General features: G+C 42.6%; 1 protein-coding gene across 4 annotated transcripts; it reads right to left on the bottom strand.

Annotated features, from left to right (window-relative positions):
- Window positions 1-162: 162 nt before the first annotated feature.
- phf11 (PHD finger protein 11) lies at window positions 163-17077 on the bottom strand. 4 transcript variants are annotated; one of them, XM_077216510.1, is made up of 24 exons: window positions 16674-17077; window positions 16426-16530; window positions 15926-16059; window positions 15804-15844; window positions 15582-15673; window positions 15360-15382; window positions 15211-15245; window positions 14929-15002; window positions 14729-14757; window positions 14298-14329; window positions 14055-14131; window positions 5880-5902; window positions 5733-5788; window positions 5511-5596; window positions 4632-4654; window positions 4493-4545; window positions 4294-4370; window positions 3363-3391; window positions 3152-3183; window positions 3044-3075; window positions 1909-1999; window positions 1342-1821; window positions 964-1035; window positions 163-775 (listed from the first exon to the last, which is right to left on the bottom strand). In XM_077216510.1, exons 1-24 carry the CDS (start codon window positions 16824-16826, stop codon window positions 696-698), a joined length of 1929 nt encoding a protein of 642 aa, XP_077072625.1. In that variant the 5' UTR covers window positions 16827-17077; the 3' UTR covers window positions 163-695. The 4 variants fall into 4 exon arrangements, with proteins under 4 accessions (XP_077072625.1, XP_077072626.1, XP_077072628.1 ...); XM_077216511.1 differs by having other exon boundaries at window positions 3363-3388; window positions 16674-17057; XM_077216513.1 differs by lacking the exons at window positions 4294-4370; window positions 4493-4545; window positions 4632-4654 and having other exon boundaries at window positions 3363-3388; window positions 16674-16923.
- Between the last annotated feature and the right edge of the window lie 4184 nt (window positions 17078-21261).

The raw sequence follows: 21261 nt of genomic DNA, 5'->3' as shown, positions 1-21261 counted from the left end.
TGACATCAACCTGATTTTCATTTTCAACGTTGGGTTTGGTCTTCTGAATGCGAATTTTGTCATTGTTTCGGACCACACTGACTTACAGATAACAGTAATGCAAACATATTCATACTAAAAGCCAAAAAACTTTAAACAGGGCACAATTGGAGGGAGCAGCCATTTGGGTGTCCGAAACCACTGTGGACGTTATTGAGTGCATTTATTCAATCTCACATTCAATCTTACAACTGGTACTGCGTTCTAGAAATAAATTTCATATTGATATGATAGGGTAGGTAGGCAGGCATAGATTCAGAGGCATAAGGTACAGTATTTCATACAACAATTATAAAACAATACATTGATATTTACTTTTTACTTTTGATACTTCGTTTACTTGAACGAGTACTTCTGTACTTTTACAAAACACTGAATTTCACCGAAAAGCGATAACATCAAATTGATATATCAGGTATATTTCACGAGATTTCTGCCATTGATGTAAACATTTAAAAACAAACTAAACCAAAGATTAGATCTTTGTAAACATACTGTATGAACAGTGACATCACTTGAGTATAAAAAATGTATAAAAGACTGACTGCTTGAAGCAGCTTTGTTGTATTATATCATAATATCATCTAAAAGTAGGCCAAAAAACAACAACAACTGAATAAGACACTAATACTATAATAGAGTAGATGATTATATTATTATATTAAACCCAGTACAGCTCTGGCATCCCTCAGTGCTGCTTTTTTCCTCTGCAAATCCCGTTCCTGCTCCGCCAAGTCTGGAAACACAAAAGACAATGCCATCTCATGAAGCAATGCTGGTTGAGTCCCCACAATAATATTCCTTTATAATGTGTGATTCATTACAAGGCACTCAATGAGATTATAATTACATTCAAACATGCTATTACACGGTTTCAATAATATAAAACTTCAGATTTAAGTGGTTATAAATGAAATGCTGTACCTTGTTCCAGCTGAGTAATAATGCAAGGAAGATGCCCAGATGCCTCCAGTAGTTTAAGAGCAACATCATAGTCTGTGAAACATTTAAAAGCCATCAGCCGTTGAGATGTATAAAGAAACAAATCTGTAAAGTTTTTTTCATTTTTTCAAACTGTCACTCACATGTGATCACAGCAAAAACTTGTGGCTAGACAATTAAAATGAATGTTTTAATGTCTGTGAAATGACCATGTTCACTTGCAGATGTTTACTTTCTTTTAAAAGGAGGTGAAAGTGAAACAAGTGAAGCTTAATGCTTGTGATAGTATGCCACAAGTGCTGTCGACTGAGCTTAACTTATATTCCAAAAAAAAACGGTCTGAATCAAGGCTGTTCTTACCCTGGTGGCTGGCTTCTTGTGATTGTACTCTTTCTCCCAAGCTTTCCAGCTGAGACACAAGCTCTGAGAAGATTTCTTCAGTCCACCCGGCCTGATTGCATCTAGTCCAGAATATGACGGCATTGGACTGGGTGCTTCCTGTGCTGTTTACATGACAAGCATCGGATGCAGTGGCCCGATCTAGTGATGTTGACACCCCAGCCGGAGAAGAAGTTTCTGGTAGCTCCTCAATGATGAATTCTGACCTTGAATGCTGAGGTGACCCTGGTTGACCTGAGGGACCGTTGCTGTCATTGTGCTGTTCTGGCGTAGAGTCAGCAGTACCTGGTGAGACTGTATCAGTGGTTGGAGCTCTGGTTACCGGAGAGGTTCTACTTGTGGATGGTGCTTCCTCATGTTCAGGGGCTGCGACAAGCCCAGGTGAGGTGCAGACAGCCTCTGGGGCAGCACTGACAGGTGAACCAAGTTCTAGACTGTACTCTGAAATACAGAAAGAATCTATTGCCACACAGATTCACGCCTCATTGAAATGACAGCAGCAAGACAACAAAAGAGAGATAAACGCACCTGATTCTGCTGAGGGTCCCGAGTCTACAATAACGTTAAATGGAACAGTGGTATGATACATTTCTGATGATAACAAACTCTGAGACTCTTCCTGACAGAGAGAGAGAGAGAGAGAGAGAGAGAGAGAGAGAGAGAGAGAGAGAGAGAGAGAGAGAGAGAGAGAGAGAGAGAGAGAGAGAGAGAGAGAGAGAAAAAACACCGTAAGCAATCACACTGTTAACTAATGCAGGCTAGTTAAGAGTGACTGAGTATAGTGGAGAGTATGACACACTGTTCATAAGTTTGTGGTCAGTAAGACATATTTTTAAAGAAATGAATACTTTGATTCAGCAAGGATTTATTTAAATTGATCAAAAGTGACAGTAAAGATTCCTAAAATCCAGAAAAATTGTATCATAGTTTTCAACACTTGTTTATTAAGCATTCAATCAGCATATAGAGCATATAAGAATAATTTCTAAAAGGATCATTTGACACTGAAGACTGGATTAATGGCTGGAGTAAATTTACAATTAATAGCAAATAGTTATTTTGTAATAATATTTTACAATAATGCAGTTTTTACTGTATTTCTGATCAAATAAATGCAGCCAAGAGGTTGAGCATAAGAGACTTGTTTCAAAAACATTAAAAAATCTTACCAACCCTAAACTTCTGAACAGTAGTGTGATGGATAACCCTAAACAACTGTACTGTAGTAAACAACTGTACTGCAGTGTGATGGATTTGCCATATCGAACACGCTACATTTTATATGGTATAATTGGATGTATGTTTAAAATTTGGGAGTTACTGTTCTGAGCTTTTAATTTCACAGGGAAAAATTAATTGTGGGGGCAAATATAAAAAAATATTTTTGTTACTTTTGGTGGCAATTTTGCCTGAAAGCTCAGGTCAATATGTTACTTTGCACTCAATGTTAAGTGCTGGCCTGATGGGTTTGTTACAACCCCGGGCTATGGAGAAGTTTTCCAAAAAGGTATGGGGAAACTCGGTTTCATTTATATATCTTCCTCAAGCCTTGAATCTTTCTTGACATGTGTTGGACATGAAAATATCAGAAAATACAACTGCAAAACGCAGACTTGTTTACGGTATGATGCGAGTATGATGTATTCTGTACAGATGGACTCACCGAGTCAATGTCAGTGTCATTGTCGTCCGCTCCTGAAAAAAATGAGATGTTTCTTTACAATAAGGAATGATAAATAATATTTTTAATTAAAAACATAAGCAGTTATACCTGTGGTTGATGAGTTGAGTTTTTCACAGGGCCTGCAGACAAAGTGAATTTTTGAAGGTTTCCCCTACATAACTTTACTATAATAAGTTTTCGCAAAAATACCATGGTAAATTGTGGTAACCTTGTATCTGTACTGCTTTCAAACAAATACAAACTGATTACAGGTTTGAGAAGCATGTTGCCTATAGTAAATTCTGAACACAAAACATACCTTGTATTTTCAGGCACAGGAGGGGACTGCTATTAAAAGTGAACAGTGAAACAGTTTATTGCTACAATGTTATTGATACTGAAACTGATTTATATGCACTCATCATGGTGTGATGCAAATAATATCTTAAAGGGGTTATTGGATGCAAAATTCCCATTCATATGGTGTTTGCATGTAAATGTGTCTTTGCTGTGTGTGGACACAACCACTACAAAATGAAAAAATCCATTCACTCATTTTTTTAAATCCTAAAAAAGTCTAAACACTCTTAATAATCAGGCCTTTTGGATTTTCTGAGCACTATGATGTCATAATGCTCATGCTCCGCCCACGACCACTGACGGACTGTCCCGTATTAGCATATTTCTGGACAGCATTGGACAACCCCGTGGAAGAGAGGGGTGGAGTTAGCAGTTGCTCATTATCATTTAAAGAGACATGCCACTGTGAGCAGAGCTGTTTTCGAGGAGGTAAAAAGGGTGTTGTTTTACAAAACCATTGTGGAATTTTAATCAAAGTATATTACAAACTTTACATGAACACCTTGAAGAATCATACCAACTTGTGGACAATGGCATCCGATGACCCCTTTAAAGGGATTGTTCACCCAAAAATGAAAATTCTAAATGACTTTCTTCTCTTGAACAAAAGAAAATATTTTGAAAAATATAATTTTTTTGTCCATATTAAAAGTCAAGTCAGCTTCATTTATATAGCGCTTTTAACAGATTGTGGTCCACTCATATCAAAAGTCAGTGGGGTCCATTCATACAGGATTCGAACAACAATGGGATGAGTACATGATGACAGAATTTTCATCTTTTGATGAACAGTCTCTTTAAACTTGGACTAGCAGTTTCAGTGAAGTTTAATATGAAACTTGGTGCATATAGACACATCAAACAGTGAGATTTTATGATTCAAGACTCACATTGGGCTGTTTTGGATCCTCCAGATCTGACACTACAGGAACTACTACAGGGTCAGTGCCGTTGGGACTTTCATCATCTAAACAGAGAGACATATTATTCAAATTGTTTTTAATGACTTGTTTATTCAGGCCAATAAATATCTATAATTCAAATCCTCGTTTTGAACAACACAGAGAAATAAAATAAAAAATGAAACACCTGAGTAATCAGGGTATTTTATTTTTTTCCTTCTGGGCGTTTCCACTAGTAACCTAAAAGAAACCAAACACAAGATAATCACAACAACTCTGTGACAACTCTGGACATTATTCTGTAATTAAAAGTTTATACTACTTACCATGTCCGTGAATCAGATACTCTCTGTTATTAAATAAAAAAATATATATAAGACAGAAAATAAAAATATGCTATACATTTATGTTAATCAACATCATTTTTCAGCTGAGTTTGTCTATTTGTCTTCAAAAGGCATTCTGAAAAGACACTATCTGTTTGATGATGGATCATATCCATTGATGAAATGCTACAAGTACAACTCTGCAGCTGCTTATCTCATAACCTCAAACATTTATTATTATTTTACTGTTTATTAACTTAAATTATTAAATTAGGGCTTATGAAATGATATTTTGTGATATTAATACTGAGACATTTTGGTCAAGTTTTCTTGGTGAAGAGGACTGCACTGAAGAAAACATAAATAGATTTGTTTATGAGAAGGAAAGCTTAAGTGCGTGTGTGGTTCAGGTATACTCTACGTTACGGAGACAAAATGTCCCCACAAAGATGGCAATATCTGAAATCGTTGTGGGGGACATTTTTTGGTCCCCACGAGGAAAACAGCTAATAAATTAGACTAGTGAAGTGAAAAATCAAGTTTTCAGTGATGGGTGGGTTTAGGAGTAAGGTTAAGGGATATAATATATGGTTTGTACAGTATAAAAATCATTATGTCTGTAGAATGTCCCCATAAAATACGAAAACCCAACATGTGTGTGTGTGTTCTTGTATATGTGGTTTACGAGGACACAAATGTGTATAATGATATGGGTATTAAAATGTAAAACATGCTTCCTGTGTCCTTGTAAACTAAATAGCTTTTAAAAAAACATACTAACCGTGTCACAGTTTAATATGAAACTTTGGTCCATATAGACAAAACTTTGGTCCATATAGACACATATCAAACAGTGAGATTTTATGATTCGAGACTCACATTGGGCTGTTTTGGAAGCACAGACTCATCCAGATCTGACACTACAGGAACTACTACAGGGTCAGTGCCGTTGGGACTTTCATCATCTAAACAGAGAGACATATTATTCAAATTGTTATGATTTTAATAGCTTGTTTATTCAGGCCAATAAATATCTATTATTCATACTCTCGATTTGAACAACACAGAGAAATAAAATAAAATAAAATAAACATTAAACACCTGAGGATTCAAGGTATTTTATCTTTTTCCTTCTGGGCGTTCCCACTTCTGATAAACTAAAAGAAACCAAACACAAGATAATCACAACAACAACTCTGTGATTACTAACTGGACATTATTCTGTAATTAAAAGTTTATAGTACTTACCATGTTGATGAATCAGATATGCTCTGTTATTAAATAAAAAATAAATTTAAAAAAGACAGAAAATAAGAATAAGCTAATCATTTATGTTAATCAGCTGAGTTTGTCTATTTGTGACTCATGTAACTCAAGTAACCGAATCAAATTCAAATTTTTTGTCGTGTCGGCACGGACAAGGAGACCGACACGGACACCGGCACAGGCATGGACACGGACACCGGCATGGACACGTCACGGACACCGGCACAGGCATGGACACGGACACTGAAGCAGACACCGGCATGGACACGTCACGGACACCGGCACAGGCATGGACACAGACACTGAAACAGACACCGGCATGGACACGTCACGGACACCGGCACAGGCATGGACACGGACACTGAAACAGACACCGGCATGGACACGTCACGGACACCGGCACAGGCATGGACACGGACACTGAAACAGACACCGGCATGGACACGTCACGGACACCGGCACAGGCATGGACACAGACACTGAAACAGACACCGGCATGGACACGTCACGGACACCGGCACAGGCATGGACACGGACACTGAAACAGACAACGGCATGGACACGTCACGGACACCGGCACAGGCATGGACACGGACACTGAAACAGACACCGGCATGGACACGACACGGACACCGACACAGGCATGGACACAGACACTGAAAGAGACACCGGCATGGACACGTCACGGACACTGGCACAGGCATGGACACGGACACTGAAGCAGACACCGGCATGGACACGTCACGGACACCGGCACGGGCATGGACACAGACACTGAAACAGACACCGGCATGGACACGACACGGACACCGACACAGGCATGGACACGGACACTGAAGCAGACATCGGCATGGACACGTCACGGACACCGGCACGGGCATGGACACAGACACTGAAACAGACACCGGCATGGACACGACACGGACACCGACACAGGCATGGACACGGACACTGAAGCAGACATCGGCAAGGACACGACACGGACACCGGCACAGGCATGGACACAGACACTGAAACAGACACCGGCATGGACACGTCACGGACACCGGCACAGACATGGACACGGACACTGAAACAGACACCGGCATGGACACGTCACGGACACCGGCACAGACATGGACACGGACACTGAAACAGACACCGGCATGGACACGTCACGGACACCGGCACAGGCATGGACACGGACACTGAAACAGACACCGGCATGGACACGTCACGGACACCGGCACAGGCATGGACACAGACACTGAAGCAGACACCGGCATGGACACGTCACGGACACCGGCACAGGCATGGACACAGACACTGAAACAGACAACGGCATGGACACATCACGGACACCGGCACAGGCATGGACACTGACACTGAAGCAGACACCGGCAAGGACTCGACACGGACACCGGCACAAGCATCAACACGGACACTGAAACAGACACCGGCATGGACACGTCACGGACACCGACACAGGCATGGACACAGACACTGAAAGAGACAACGGCATGGACACGTCACGGACACTGGCACAGTCATGGACACAGACACTGAAACAGACACCGGCATGGACACATCACGGACACCGGCACAGGCATGGACACTGAAACAGACACCGGCATGGACACGTCACGGACACCGGCACAGGCATGGACACGGACACTGAAGCAGACACCGGCATGGACACATCACGGACACCGGCACAGGCATGGACACGGACACTGAAACAGACACCGGTATGGACACATCACTGACACCGGCACAGGCATGGACACGGACACTGAAACAGACAACGGCATGGACACGTCACGGACACCGGCACAGGCATGGACACGGACACTGAAACAGGCACCGGCATGGACACGTCACGGACACCGGCACAGGCATGGACACGGACACTGAAGCAGACACCGGCATGGACACGTCACGGACACCGGCACAGGCATGGACACAGACACTGAAACAGACACCGGCATGGACACGACACGGACACCGACACAGGCATGGACACGGACACTGAAGCAGACATCGGCAAGGACACGACACGGACACCGGCACAGGCATGGACACGGACACTGAAACAGACACCGGCATGGACACGTCACGGACACCGGCACAGGCATGGACACAGACACTGAAGCAGACACCGGCATGGACACGTCACGGACACAGACACTGAAACAGACACCGGCATGGACACATCACGGACACCGGCACAGGCATGGACACGGACACTGAAGCAGACACCGGCAAGGACTCTACACGGACACCGGCACAAGCATGAACACGGACACTGTAACAGACACCGGCATGGACACGTCACGGACACCGACACAGGCATGGACACAGACACTGAAACAGACACCGGCATGGACACAACACGGACACCGACACAGGCGAGGACACGGACACTGAAACAGACACCGGCATGGACACGTCACGGACACCGACACAGGCATGGACACAGACACTGAAACAGACACCGGCATGGACACAACACGGACACCGACACAGGCATGGACACGGACACTGTAACAGACACCGGCATGGACACGTCACGGACACCGACACAGGCATGGACACAGACACTGAAACAGACACCGGCATGGACACAACACGGACACCGACACAGGCATGGACACGGACACTGAAAGAGACACCGGCATGGACACGTCACGGACACCGGCACAGGCATGGACACGGACACTGAAACAGACACCGGCATGGACACAACACAGACACCGACACAGGCATGGACACGGACAGTGAAGCAGACACCGGCAAGGACACGACACGGACACAGGCACAGACATGGACACGGACACTGAAACAGACACCAGCATGGACACGTCACGGACACCGGCACAGGCATGGACACGGACACTGAAACAGACACCGGCATGGACACGTCACGGACACCGGCACAGGCATGGACACAGACACTGAAACAGACACCGGCATGGACACGTCACGGACACCGGCACAGGCATGGACACGGACACTGAAACAGACACAGGCATGGACACAGACACTGAAACAGACACCGGCATGGACACAACACGGACACCGACCCAGGCATGGACACGGACACTGTAACAGACACCGGCATGGACACGTCACGGACACCGACACAGGCATGGACACAGACACTGAAACAGACACCGGCATGGACACAACACGGACACCGACACAGGCATGGACACGGACACTGAAAGAGACACCGGCATGGACACGTCACGGACACCGGCACAGGCATGGACACGGACACTGAAACAGACACCGGCATGGACACAACACGGACACCGACACAGGCATGGACACGGACAGTGAAGCAGACACCGGCAAGGACACGACACGGACACAGGCACAGACATGGACACGGACACTGAAACAGACACCGGCATGGACACGTCACGGACACCGGCACAGGCATGGACACGGACACTGAAACAGACACCGGCATGGACACGTCACGGACACCGGCACAGGCATGGACACAGACACTGAAACAGACACCGGCATGGACACGTCACGGACACCGGCACAGGCATGGACACGGACACTGAAACAGACACCGGCATGGACACATCACGGACACCGGCACAGGCATGGACACGGACACTGAAACAGACACCGGCATGGACACGTCACGGACACCGGCACAGGCATGGACACAGACACTGAAACAGACACCGGCATGGACACATCACGGACACCGGCACAGGCATGGACACGGACACTGAAACAGACACCGGCATGGACACGTCACGGACACCGGCACAGGCATGGACACAGACACTGAAGCAGACACCGGCATGGACAAGTCACGGACACCTGCACAGGCATGGACACACACACTGAAACAGACACCGGCATGGACACATCACGGACACCGGCACAGGCATGGACACGGACACTGAAGCAGACACCGGCAAGGACTCGACACGGACACCGGCACAAGCATGAACACGGACACTGTAACAGACACCGCCATGGACACGTCACGGACACCAACACAGGCATGGACACAGACACTGAAAGAGACACCGGCATGGACACGTCACGGACACCGGCACAGGCATGGACACGGACACTGAAACAGACACCGGCATGGACACAACACGGACACCGACACAGGCATGGACACGGACAGTGAAGCAGACACCGGCAAGGACACGACACGGACACCGGCACAGACATGGACACGGACACTGAAACAGACACCGGCACAGGCATGGACACGGACACTGAAACAGACACCGGCATGGACACGCCACGGACACCGGCACAGGCATGGACACAGACACTGAAACAGACACCGGCATGGACACATCACGGACACCGGCACAGGCATGGACACGGACACTAGGGCTGAACAATTAATTGCATTTGCGATAATATCGCGATATGATGAAATGCGATTTTGTAACCGCAAAAGCTGCGATTACACTGGTCACGTGACACGCGAGAGAAAATTACTCTGCAGACCAAGCATCAACTTGAGGCCTGACATACAGGATAGAACAGTTTATTTTTTATGTATGTGATAGTGTTATTTATTCTCTCTCCAACAATTCTGGATCGATTCAGAGAATTTCAGAATCGAGTCTGAGCTTAGTTTTTAAACACAGATGCGTGATGACGCTGCGCGTGCTTTAGAAATAACGTATTCTGCTTGCTTCTAATCTCTCTCTCTCTCTCTCTCTCACACACACACACACACACACGACACCGCTCGAACCTTCCGAAAAATAAGCTCTCATAAAGTTTGGGGTTTAAGCGAATTACAAGGACAGTCGCGGGCTTCATTGCACAGGTTTTGCCGCTTTGATGTTAAAGTTACTCTTGCAGTGCGCGGTCTTGGCCGCCGGAATTGTCTTTACAAATGCTCCACAAAGGCATTATTTATGTCTTTTGAAATACAGTTGGCTTATATATTAAAAATATGAAAATCACTGAGAAAGCTGCTTTCGTTTTAAAATGCTTACGCGCGCCTTGTGATAAGAGTGTTCGTGCATGCGGCTGTGAGCGACTCATTGGTTATATGTACCTGCATCTCAAAATGCTTTTGACGCGAAATTAATGTAAACACGGTCAATTATATCTTAAACCAACAGGACGTGTGGTTTAGTGTGTGAATGCAGCTTATCCTATAGGGGGAAAATCACTCCAGCTCTTGAATGGAAAACGTTCAGACAGCCTACTTTTAAAAACTGAAAGCACTCTTTGTTTATTGCTTATAATGTTTTTTTTTGTTCCTCTTTATTTACTAGCTTTTATATTTTGAAGCTATATTAGTTTATAGCCCATTTAAAATTCTTAACATGTAATTGGTTTAATTAAATGTATATATATATATATATATATATATATATATATATATATATGTGTATATATATTTACACATGTAATTAAATACCTATTTTAAGTGTTAAGATTAATTAATAAGAAAAAAATTAGATTGGATCATGAGCTGCCTAAAGATTCCCATCCCTACTGTACAATGATTTATTGCTTGTCTTTGTCGACTAATACAGAAGGTAAAGAACTTAAAGTAATCGCATATTAAATCGCAATCGCAATATTGGTAAAAAAAAATCGCAATTAGATTATTTTCCATAATCGTTCAGCCCTAACGGACACTGAAGCAGACACCGGCAAGGACTCGACACGGACAAGGACTGCTTGCTGTGCAGCTGGATCCTGGACTTCCTGTCAAACAGACGCCAGGTGGTTAGAATAGGCAGCAACATCTCCTCATCACTGACCCTCAACACTGGAGCCCCACAGGGCTGTGTTCTCAGCCCACTCTTGTACTCCTTGTACACATATGACTGCGTGGCAACTCACAGCTCTAATTCCATCATCAAGTTTGCTGATGATACTACGGTCGTAGGTCTGATCACCGACAACGATGAAACGGCCTACAGAGAGGAGGTGCTCACTCTGACGCACTGGTGTCAGAGGAACAACCTCTCCCTCAACATCAGCAAAACCAAGGAGCTAGTGGTCGACTTCAGGAAGAACGACAGAGAACCAGCCCCATCACCATCAATGGAGCACCGGTGGAGAGAGTCAGCAGCTTCAAGTTCCTCGGTGTCCACATCACAGAGGAACTCACATGGTCCGTCCACACTGAGGCCGTCGTGAAGAAGGCTCATCAGCGCCTCTTCTTCCTGAGACGGCTGAGGAAGTTTGGAATGAACCGCCACATCCTCACACAGTTCTACACCAGCACCGTCGAGAGCATCCTGACTGGCTGCATCACTGCCTGGTATGGCAATACTACCAGCCGTAACCGCAAAGCCTTGCGAAGGGTGGTGCGCACTGCCAGCCGTATCATCGGAGGTGAGCTTCCCTCCCTCCAGGATATTTATGCCAGGCGGTGTGTGAAGAAAGCTCGGAGGATCATCAGAGACTCTAGCCACCCGAGCCATGGGCTGCTCTCACTGCTACCCTCAGGCCGGCGGTACCGCAGCATCAGGACACACACCAGCCGACTCCATGACAGCTTCTTCCCACAAGTAATTAGATTTCTAAACTCTTGATCCCTCATGATCAATAACCATAAACATTCTAACTGTCAACACAGCACAACATAACCTACTGCATTTACATAATATATATATATATATATATATATATTTGCACCTTACGAGTATCTATTCTATGTATAATTACCTCTTTTTGTATTTTTGTATACTGTTGTATATTGTAAATTGTTGTATATTGTATATTGTTGTATATTGTAAACTGTTGTATATTGTACATTGTATATTATTTATTGTTCTGTTAGTGTATATGGTACTGTGAGTAATTGTGCGGCACATTAGATGTGTAATCTATGTAAATCTGATGTTTGCTGTAATTGTTTTCGTCACATCGTGTCATACTGCTATGTTGCTCGGAACTGCACCTAAGAATTTCACCCACTGTTGCACTTGTGTATATGGTTGTGTGACAATAAAAGGATTTGATTTTTTTTTTTTTTTGATTTGACACCGGCACAGGCATGGACACGGACACTGAAACAGACACCGGCATGGACACGTCACGGACACCGACACAGGCATGGACACAGACACTGAAATAGACACCGGCATGGACACGTCACGGACACCGGCACAGGCATGGACACGGACACTGAAACAGACACCGGCATGGACACCGTCACAGGCATGGACACTGAAACAGACACGGGCATAGACACGACATGGACACCGGCACATGCATGGACACGGACACTGAAACAGACACTGAAACAGACACCGGCATGGACACCGGCGCAGGCATGGACATGGACACCGAAACAGACACCGGCATGGACACGACACGGACACCGGCACAGGCATGGACGCGGACACTGAAACAGACACCGGCATGGACACGTCACGGACACCAGCACGGATACTGGTACAGGCATGAACATGGACAATGACACTGGCATGGACACCAACACGGACACCGGCACGGAAATGGACACCGGCACGAACACGGACACCGACACGGACAAGGACACGGACTCCAACACGGACACCGGCACGGAAACGGACGCTGGCATGGAAACGGACCCCGGCACGAACAAGGACACCGACACCGGAACGGACATCGGCACTGGAACATGGACACCAACACAGACACCGGAACGGACACCAGCACCGGAACGGACACCGGCACGGGAACAGCCACCGGCATGGACACAGGGACCGGAACGGACCACAGCACAGACAAGGACATAACACCGGCACGAAGACCGGAACGGACACCAGCACCGGAACGGACATCATAACGGGCACGGGAACGGACACCGGCATGAACACGGACACCGGCACAAACATGGACAGACACACGAAATGGACACCAGCACGGATACCACCGGAACGGACACCGGCATGAACACAGACACTGGCATTTGAAAAAAAACAGACAGACATACGAAATGGACACCGGCAGGGACACAAACACTGGCACGGACACCGGAACAGACATAAATAAATCAGACTAAGTGAATTAAAAATGCGAGTTTTCAGAGATGGATGGGTTTAGGAGTTAGGGTCAGGGATATAATATATTGTTTGCACAGTATTAAAAGCATTATGTCTATGGAATGTCCCCATAAAACACGAAAACGTGTGTGTGTGTGTGTTAGTCTGAGAGAGAGCTGACCCAGCCATGCAATTCTCCTGGATTGTCTGCTGATCCACAAGCCTTCTGATCAGATGTTAAACCCTCATTTAATGAACCTAACAAACACATAGAAGCATCTAATACTAGAAAATCAACTGTACAGATAAGCCACTGTGATAACAGTATCATAACAATCAGCTCTTGAAAATAGTGAGATTATGTTTCTTTACAGTAAGAAATGAAAAATGATCCTTTACTTTCACACACTGTGTTCAATTGTACCTGTAACTGATGGACTGAGTTCTTCACATGGCCTACAAATAGACAGAAGCTTGTTAAAGGGTAAATTCGGCGTTTTACAAGCAAAGCCCTGTTTTAAGATCGTTTCTGATTAAATCGAACGGTTAAGATTAAAATTTGGATATGCTGATATGCTCACGCAAAAATCGCTGCAAAATATGCTTTCCAACAGAAAATGCTTTCTAACACAAAAACCTAAAATTCTCGGGACAGCAGCATGTGTCCAAATTTTAATCTTAACCGTTCGATTTCATCAGAAACGATCTTAAAACAGGGCTTTACTTGTAAAATGCCGAACTTACCCTTTAAAGAAAATTATAAACAAGAAACTTATCAGTACAATAGATGACTACAGTACTAATCACATACTTATTTCTTTCTGTAGATTAATGGGTGAATAGAGGTCCACATACCCTTTACTTTTAGGGTCAGGAGTTGACTGCTATTGAAAGAGAAAAGAGGGCAATTACTACAATATTACAAACAATTACTGTAATGTTACAAGACACTGAACCATGTTTACAAGATGATGTGTATTTAGAGATATTATACTGTGTGCACTTGATGCACAGAGACGCAGATTAAACAGCCAAATTATATCATGAAAACTCACATTGTGCTGTTTTGGAGGTGTACACTCTTCTGCATCTGACTCTACTGGAGCAAACATGGGATCAACGTCATCCTCTATGATAAAAACACATCATAATAGTCCAATTTTATTCATTTTTTACATTTAAATTACAATATCTGTCATCAACATCCCAAAAACAAGTTATTATTCTCATGTTGATGAATAAACAGATCTGCTCTGCTACTCTGAACTGAATTGGGTTATTGAGTACTAGTACATTTTATTTACAAATACCAGACTCTAAAAAAACTAGTGACTTACTATTCTTCTTTTGGGACAAACTAGCTTCTGACGACCTGAAAGAGAGCAAGCACAAGATCATCAGTAGTATTCACATTGTGATTATTAATTTGACAATGTTCTGTGATTAAACTAGTTCAGATGAGGAGCAACACACAATGCACACTTACCCGATAGATGAATTAGATTCACTCTGTTATTAAATGAAGAAAAAGAAAAATCACATCTAGACTTTCACATTGTAGCCAAAATGAATGTTCCACTCATATGTCTTTAGTATTGTGCAGTGAAGGTTTAAGTTAGACTGTAAGAGAGAGTGTGTGTGTGTGTGTGTGTGTGTGTGTGTGTGTGTGTGTGTGTGTGTGTGTGTGTGTGTGTGTGTGTGTGCTGACCCTGTCAGGCCTTGGTCCATGATTGTCTACCGATCTTCGTCTCTTAGAGCCACAGAGACCAGACGTTGAGGCCCCTTGCAAACTTACTGAACCTAATAAACAAAAATAAACAGAAAATATGAACTTAATAAATAGAAAATATGAGTATTTCACTAAATAAAGTTGATGCTTACATATTTGCATTATATACAAATAAAATTGATAAAAAATTTGAACACTTACTTGTTTCTTTGAGGTCTGGATCATGTAATTCACAGAACAGTCTAAAAGGAAAGATTAGTTGATCTAATTTGACTACATTGTCATTATGAAGACATCTAAAACAACATATTCTTTCGTCTTACATATATTTGCCTGCAGTATAGTCTTCCTTGGCTCTGCCACGGGCCTCTATGGCGCAGGGATAATGGTACGAGTGCTTACAACGCTTTACATCACATCCTGCTGTAGCTCCCCTTTTCTTGCAGTGGTGGCAAAACTAAAAATAATGGCACAGAAATTATGCATCATCACAGAAGCAATGCCGGAATATGATGGTCCAATTTAAAACATGAAATATGCAGAACAATACAAATTACATATTGACATGTTTAATTACTTATGGGATATAACATAAAATAATCCTAACTACAATCATTTTAAGCTATGCAATTACACTTTGTTAATACCTATTGTATGTATTGTGTATAGACAATGGGTTATGTAAAGTGCTGCAGAAAGTTTTGAAAAAAATGTCTGCACAAAGTTTTGAGAGAAATGTCATCCTGTTAAAATAGATTATGACATTTCCGAGGTAGCGGAAGTGTGTTTGTGCATTTGTTTCTGCAGGTATAACGTTACGCACTAGTTTTTTTCCTCTCCGCCGCTCTTTCGTTACATCTTCTACTGTAAATCCAAACAGGTCGTCATAGGTGGGCGAGTTTCGGCAGTAGATCCCTGATGCAAACAACTGAGAACACAATAAATAAACACATGCACGCACCCAGTATTTTGGAAACCCCTTAACACAAAATATGACCGACGATAAACTTTACCGAACAGCATTAATAATACATTTCAACGGCTTACAATATGAAAACAAAGACTGCTTACCAAACAGTTCTGGTGTGCAGAGATTTTCTCTTTGGATGAGAGTGGTCCGGTGATTTCGTCTTCGTCTGACTTCTCGCACAATACACAAATAATTTTGCACGGTGATCGATATTGACCCGATCCCATCTTGAGCTCTGTGGGACAGGTTGACATTCAAAGACGACTCGTGCTTTATCGGACTGTTTCTTCCAGTAAGTGTTAAGTTTCGGTTTCGGTTCTCTGCGTCGAAGGCGGGTCGCATCGTCATCATCTTCGTCAAGCACGAAACCACTCGACTTCTCGAACAGACATAAATCTCAGCTACTTCTACATTCCATCAAACACATCTCCAAACTAGACCAATTTGAAACCTATTCTCATTTGACTATAGAAAAGTTTTGTTTTGTTGTTGTCATAGTCTCCCTGAAGGGGGCGCACACACAGATTCTCAGCTGAGTTCCCCTTTGGGCTTTATTCAAATCGGGTAGCGTTCTTTTTTGTATTACAAATTAAAATCTATTAATTGGTAACTAAACTAACGAATAGAATAAACCAAAATAGCAATCTAGATAAATATATATAAAAACTATATATATATATACGCTAATAATTTAATCACAAACGGAGCGCTAGCTACCCACATAGCAAAATTTGTATGGCCCACCTCTGGGCCTCACCCTTGCTTCAATTCTGGCCCAGTTCTGGCTGGGTCCCCGGCCCAAAACTGGTCCAACACACTGGAAACGGACTCAAACAACTTCCTCTGGCCCAGATGTGGCCCACACCCTGTGAAATGACTCTTATTTATTGATATGGCCCAGGTCTGGCCCAGGCCCTGTAAGACAGATCTGGCTGAGAGTCGGCTGGGTCCCCGGCCCAGATGTGGCCTAGAAATTGTGAAACACAAATTCAACCATTTAAGGGTTTTTATTATAAAATTAACAAATACACTTTAATATAAACATGTATTAACAATAAACAAAATACACTATATATTAACACAATTGTTAAACCACAAAATAAAAAGTAAATTATTTACTGTATATGATTAAAAGGAAAACATTATTCTCTTTCCCACACAAACTTTTTCACTCTCTTTAACACCAAATTAATTACTTTTGCAAATGTCAAGTCATCATTAAACATATATCGCTATATACAGTAATGACTGTTTCAAAGCAGCTTAACAGGGTTAAACAGGAAAATGATCAATGATGCAAACAGAGTTCAATTTGGCTGTAAAGCTGCTCTAAAAAGAAAATAGTGTCATTGTTCAGCTGAATTCAGTTCAGTGTTGATTCAGTTCTGTTCAACAACTGTATAAAGTATATCAATTATAAAAAGAGTTAATTTTCATTGTTAAGCAGCTCTGGAGAAAACAGTGATGTCATTGTCCAGCTCAGTTCAGTTCTCATATAATGGTGTCAATCCAGGCAGATCAATAAAATTAAGAATAAGTGTCGCCAACTAAGCAAGTCAGAGGTGACAGTGGCAAGAACCCAAACTCCATCAGGAGAGAGAATGAAGAAAAAAAACCAGGCTCAGTCGGGGGGGCAGTTCTCCTCTGGCCAAACAACGAACATGGTGTGTGTTCGGATTCAGGCTGCTTCACAAGTCAGATTGTGGATTGATATCATTCAGAGTATTTTATTCAGCTGTTTCTGCTCGAAGATTGGAAAAGATTACATCAAGGTTAAAGAGTATCAAAACTCAAGAGCAAATGTGAATTTGAGAACTTGTACAATAAATATTTGTAAAATAAAATGTACACTCACAGCTCCAATGTGAAAATCTCAATTAGGCATTTGCAACTTCTCAAATCTGCCATTGCATTTTGTTTAATCAAGTGCACAAGTTAGTTACGCATCTAATATATCGCGAAAATAGTTGCAAAGTCAATGCGTGAAGATTTGAAATAGCACTGGCAGATGAGAAGTTGCAAATGCCTAATTGAGGTTGTACTGTGAATGTGAATGGTCATTGTATATCTGTGAATGGCATTTTACACATTTGTGACTACTTGTCTGCAGCTTCAAATTCAGAATACAGGTTTGTGATTATTGTCTGCGAGTGAAAAATCTCAACATTCAACAGGTTTTCAAAGTTCTCAAATTCACATCTACATGCTCTGGAGTTTTGCTCCTCTTTTACCTTCATGAGATCACGCCGGCGTTGATGAGAGGGGAGTTGAAGCTGGCCGTTTGGTCTGTGTGGTGGACTGGTCTGTTCTCGTGGATCTGATCCGATGACTGTGCTGAGGACTGTTGTGTCAACGAGGTCTTCACAGAAGTTTGTTTCTAGGTCCCGTCTAGTTGTGATGTTCTCGTCTGGCATTCAGGCTGTTGGTCATCTTAGGGTGGAGGTCCACCATCTGGTCTGGATGCGGACTAAATCCGGCTGACTACAGTAGCCTAGCCTTGGGATAAGAATGAGACAGAGAGATTAACATTAGCGTAAATGCCATTCTTCTTATGATGTAACAAGTACATTTGGTGTAAGCTACCTTTAACGGATGTAAATTATAGAAATGTGAGAGTGTGTTATGTTTATGCTACGTTAAAGAGGTGTGATTTTAATATAGATTTAAACTTATCTTGTGTCTGCCCATCGATCTGCTGCCAGTTCATCCATCGATCTCCATTTCTGCAGCATTAGACATGAGGGTTTCTCTGAACTGCATCTTTTAAATAAAGGAATAGAAATTGTGAGGTCAATATTAAATCTTAAGCTTTAGTTTAAGCACATAGGTTTGACAAATGTTGTTGCCAGAAGTTCACGCAGCAGTTTAAAATATCGGTAAAACTTTACAATAAGGTCTCATTTGTTAAAAATAAGCTAGTTATTGTTAACTAACATTAACAATGAACAATACATTTTTTACAGTATTTATTCATCTTTGTTAACATTAGTTAATAAAAATACAACTGTTCACTTTTGATTTAATAATGTATTAGTAAATGTCAAAATGAAAATGAACTAAGATTAATAAATGCTTAAGTATTGTGCATTCTTAGTCCATGTTAAATAATGTAACGTTAGTTAACTTATATTAACGAATGAAACCTTATTGTAGTGTTACCAAAATATCTGTAAAAACTGTTGGTGTCAGATTCCAAACAGTGTGTTCAGATGAAACTTCAGTTTACTTTCGCTTATATTCATAGTAACGTTAACATCCCCACTGCGGTAAAAATGTTAAGAACTGCCATTTTAATTAAGTAATACAGAGATACGCTTTAATTATTTTCTTTCACTGAAGTGCACCTGCTCTAAAGCAGATTACGTTACATTCAAGAACACAAGACGTGCCAAAGACAATGAATCAAGAAGCTGCACTTATTTGGCAGCTTCTCTTATGTAACGTTATCTATAACGCTTTTCTGTTTCGGACTCGGAGTTCCCCACAGCAGTGTTAAACAAAATAATTGTTTAATTTCAGAGTGTAACTTACACGGGTGTAAGTTAATGGAGCAATGACATGGTGGTCAGTGTAGTTCGATTCACAAATAAATGACTCTTTTGAAAGGTTAGTGAATCAAATCAGAAAGAGTTGCCTTAATAGAGAAATACGGCGCTGAAAGCGCAACGTTAACTTACTACGATAACTAATCACTCGTTGAAAAAGACGAATTGACTGACTAAATTTTAGCAAACCAAATGGAATGTAACTCAATATCATTTAATTAGCTAACATTACAGTGCACTGGATACATCACAGCAGTTTTTGTAATAAAAAAAATACACAATCATCCTAAAAAGAGACGTAGGCCTATGCCTATAGGCCTTCTCATCAACACTCCCTCCGGAACCGAAGGGTATTCTGATGTTACAGACACAATTATCATCGCAAACATCTATTAAAACAAACTATTTTTTATCTTGACAGTTAAAACATCAAACAACACTAGAACAATAAATGAATTAAATTACTTACTCGTTTTCTTCAGCTGAATGATTCCTCTCGAAAACGTCGGTCTGCGTCTGCATGATCCCCTCAGGATTTAAATTAACCGCCAAAACCTTTTTAGGCGGCTGAGTTCCTTAATTCTAGTAGTGGCCCGCTTGTGACAAAACGAACTCGGGCTGATGGTAAATACACTGAGTATGGACCTGACACTAGTACAACTGCTTTCAGCCGATACTGGCCCATACAGAAAAAGCTGTCAGTCAGCCAGATGTGTTATGCACAGTCGGCTCGGATCTGGCCCATTATCTGTTCACCGATGCCGACAGTGAGCCGACAGTAACGTATTTCGGCCGGAATTGGCCCAACTGTGCTTGCTATCTGGGTAGTCAATTCTGTTAAATATCAATATCAATAATCAGAAATGTTATATATTTCAGCTGCAGTCCGTAACCTTTTTGTGTGTTTAAAATGTATATAATAAGCGAGAACATCATGAATCAATTTCCCAAACCGTGTTTTTGCCTTATCCTGAATCACTACGGTACACCTATATAATAGGTTTTTACATTCGGACTATTCAGACTGGTTCGTGTCCGCAGTGCTGCCTAGTAGCCTACCTGCGTGACATAAACAGTGACATAAACAGAGAGAAATAGCTCCGTCTTCAATGTTCTTTCGCAAAACGCATGCAGTTCTGTTTAT

The sequence above is a fragment of the Siphateles boraxobius genome, unplaced genomic scaffold (assembly GCF_051911475.1).
Source record: "Siphateles boraxobius isolate OS27281-9 unplaced genomic scaffold, OSU_SipBor_1 7, whole genome shotgun sequence".
NCBI classification, from domain to species: Eukaryota; Metazoa; Chordata; class Actinopteri; order Cypriniformes; family Leuciscidae; genus Siphateles; species Siphateles boraxobius.
The sequence above is the reverse complement of the archived record's forward strand: the minus strand, read 5'-3'. Positions and strand labels throughout refer to the sequence as shown.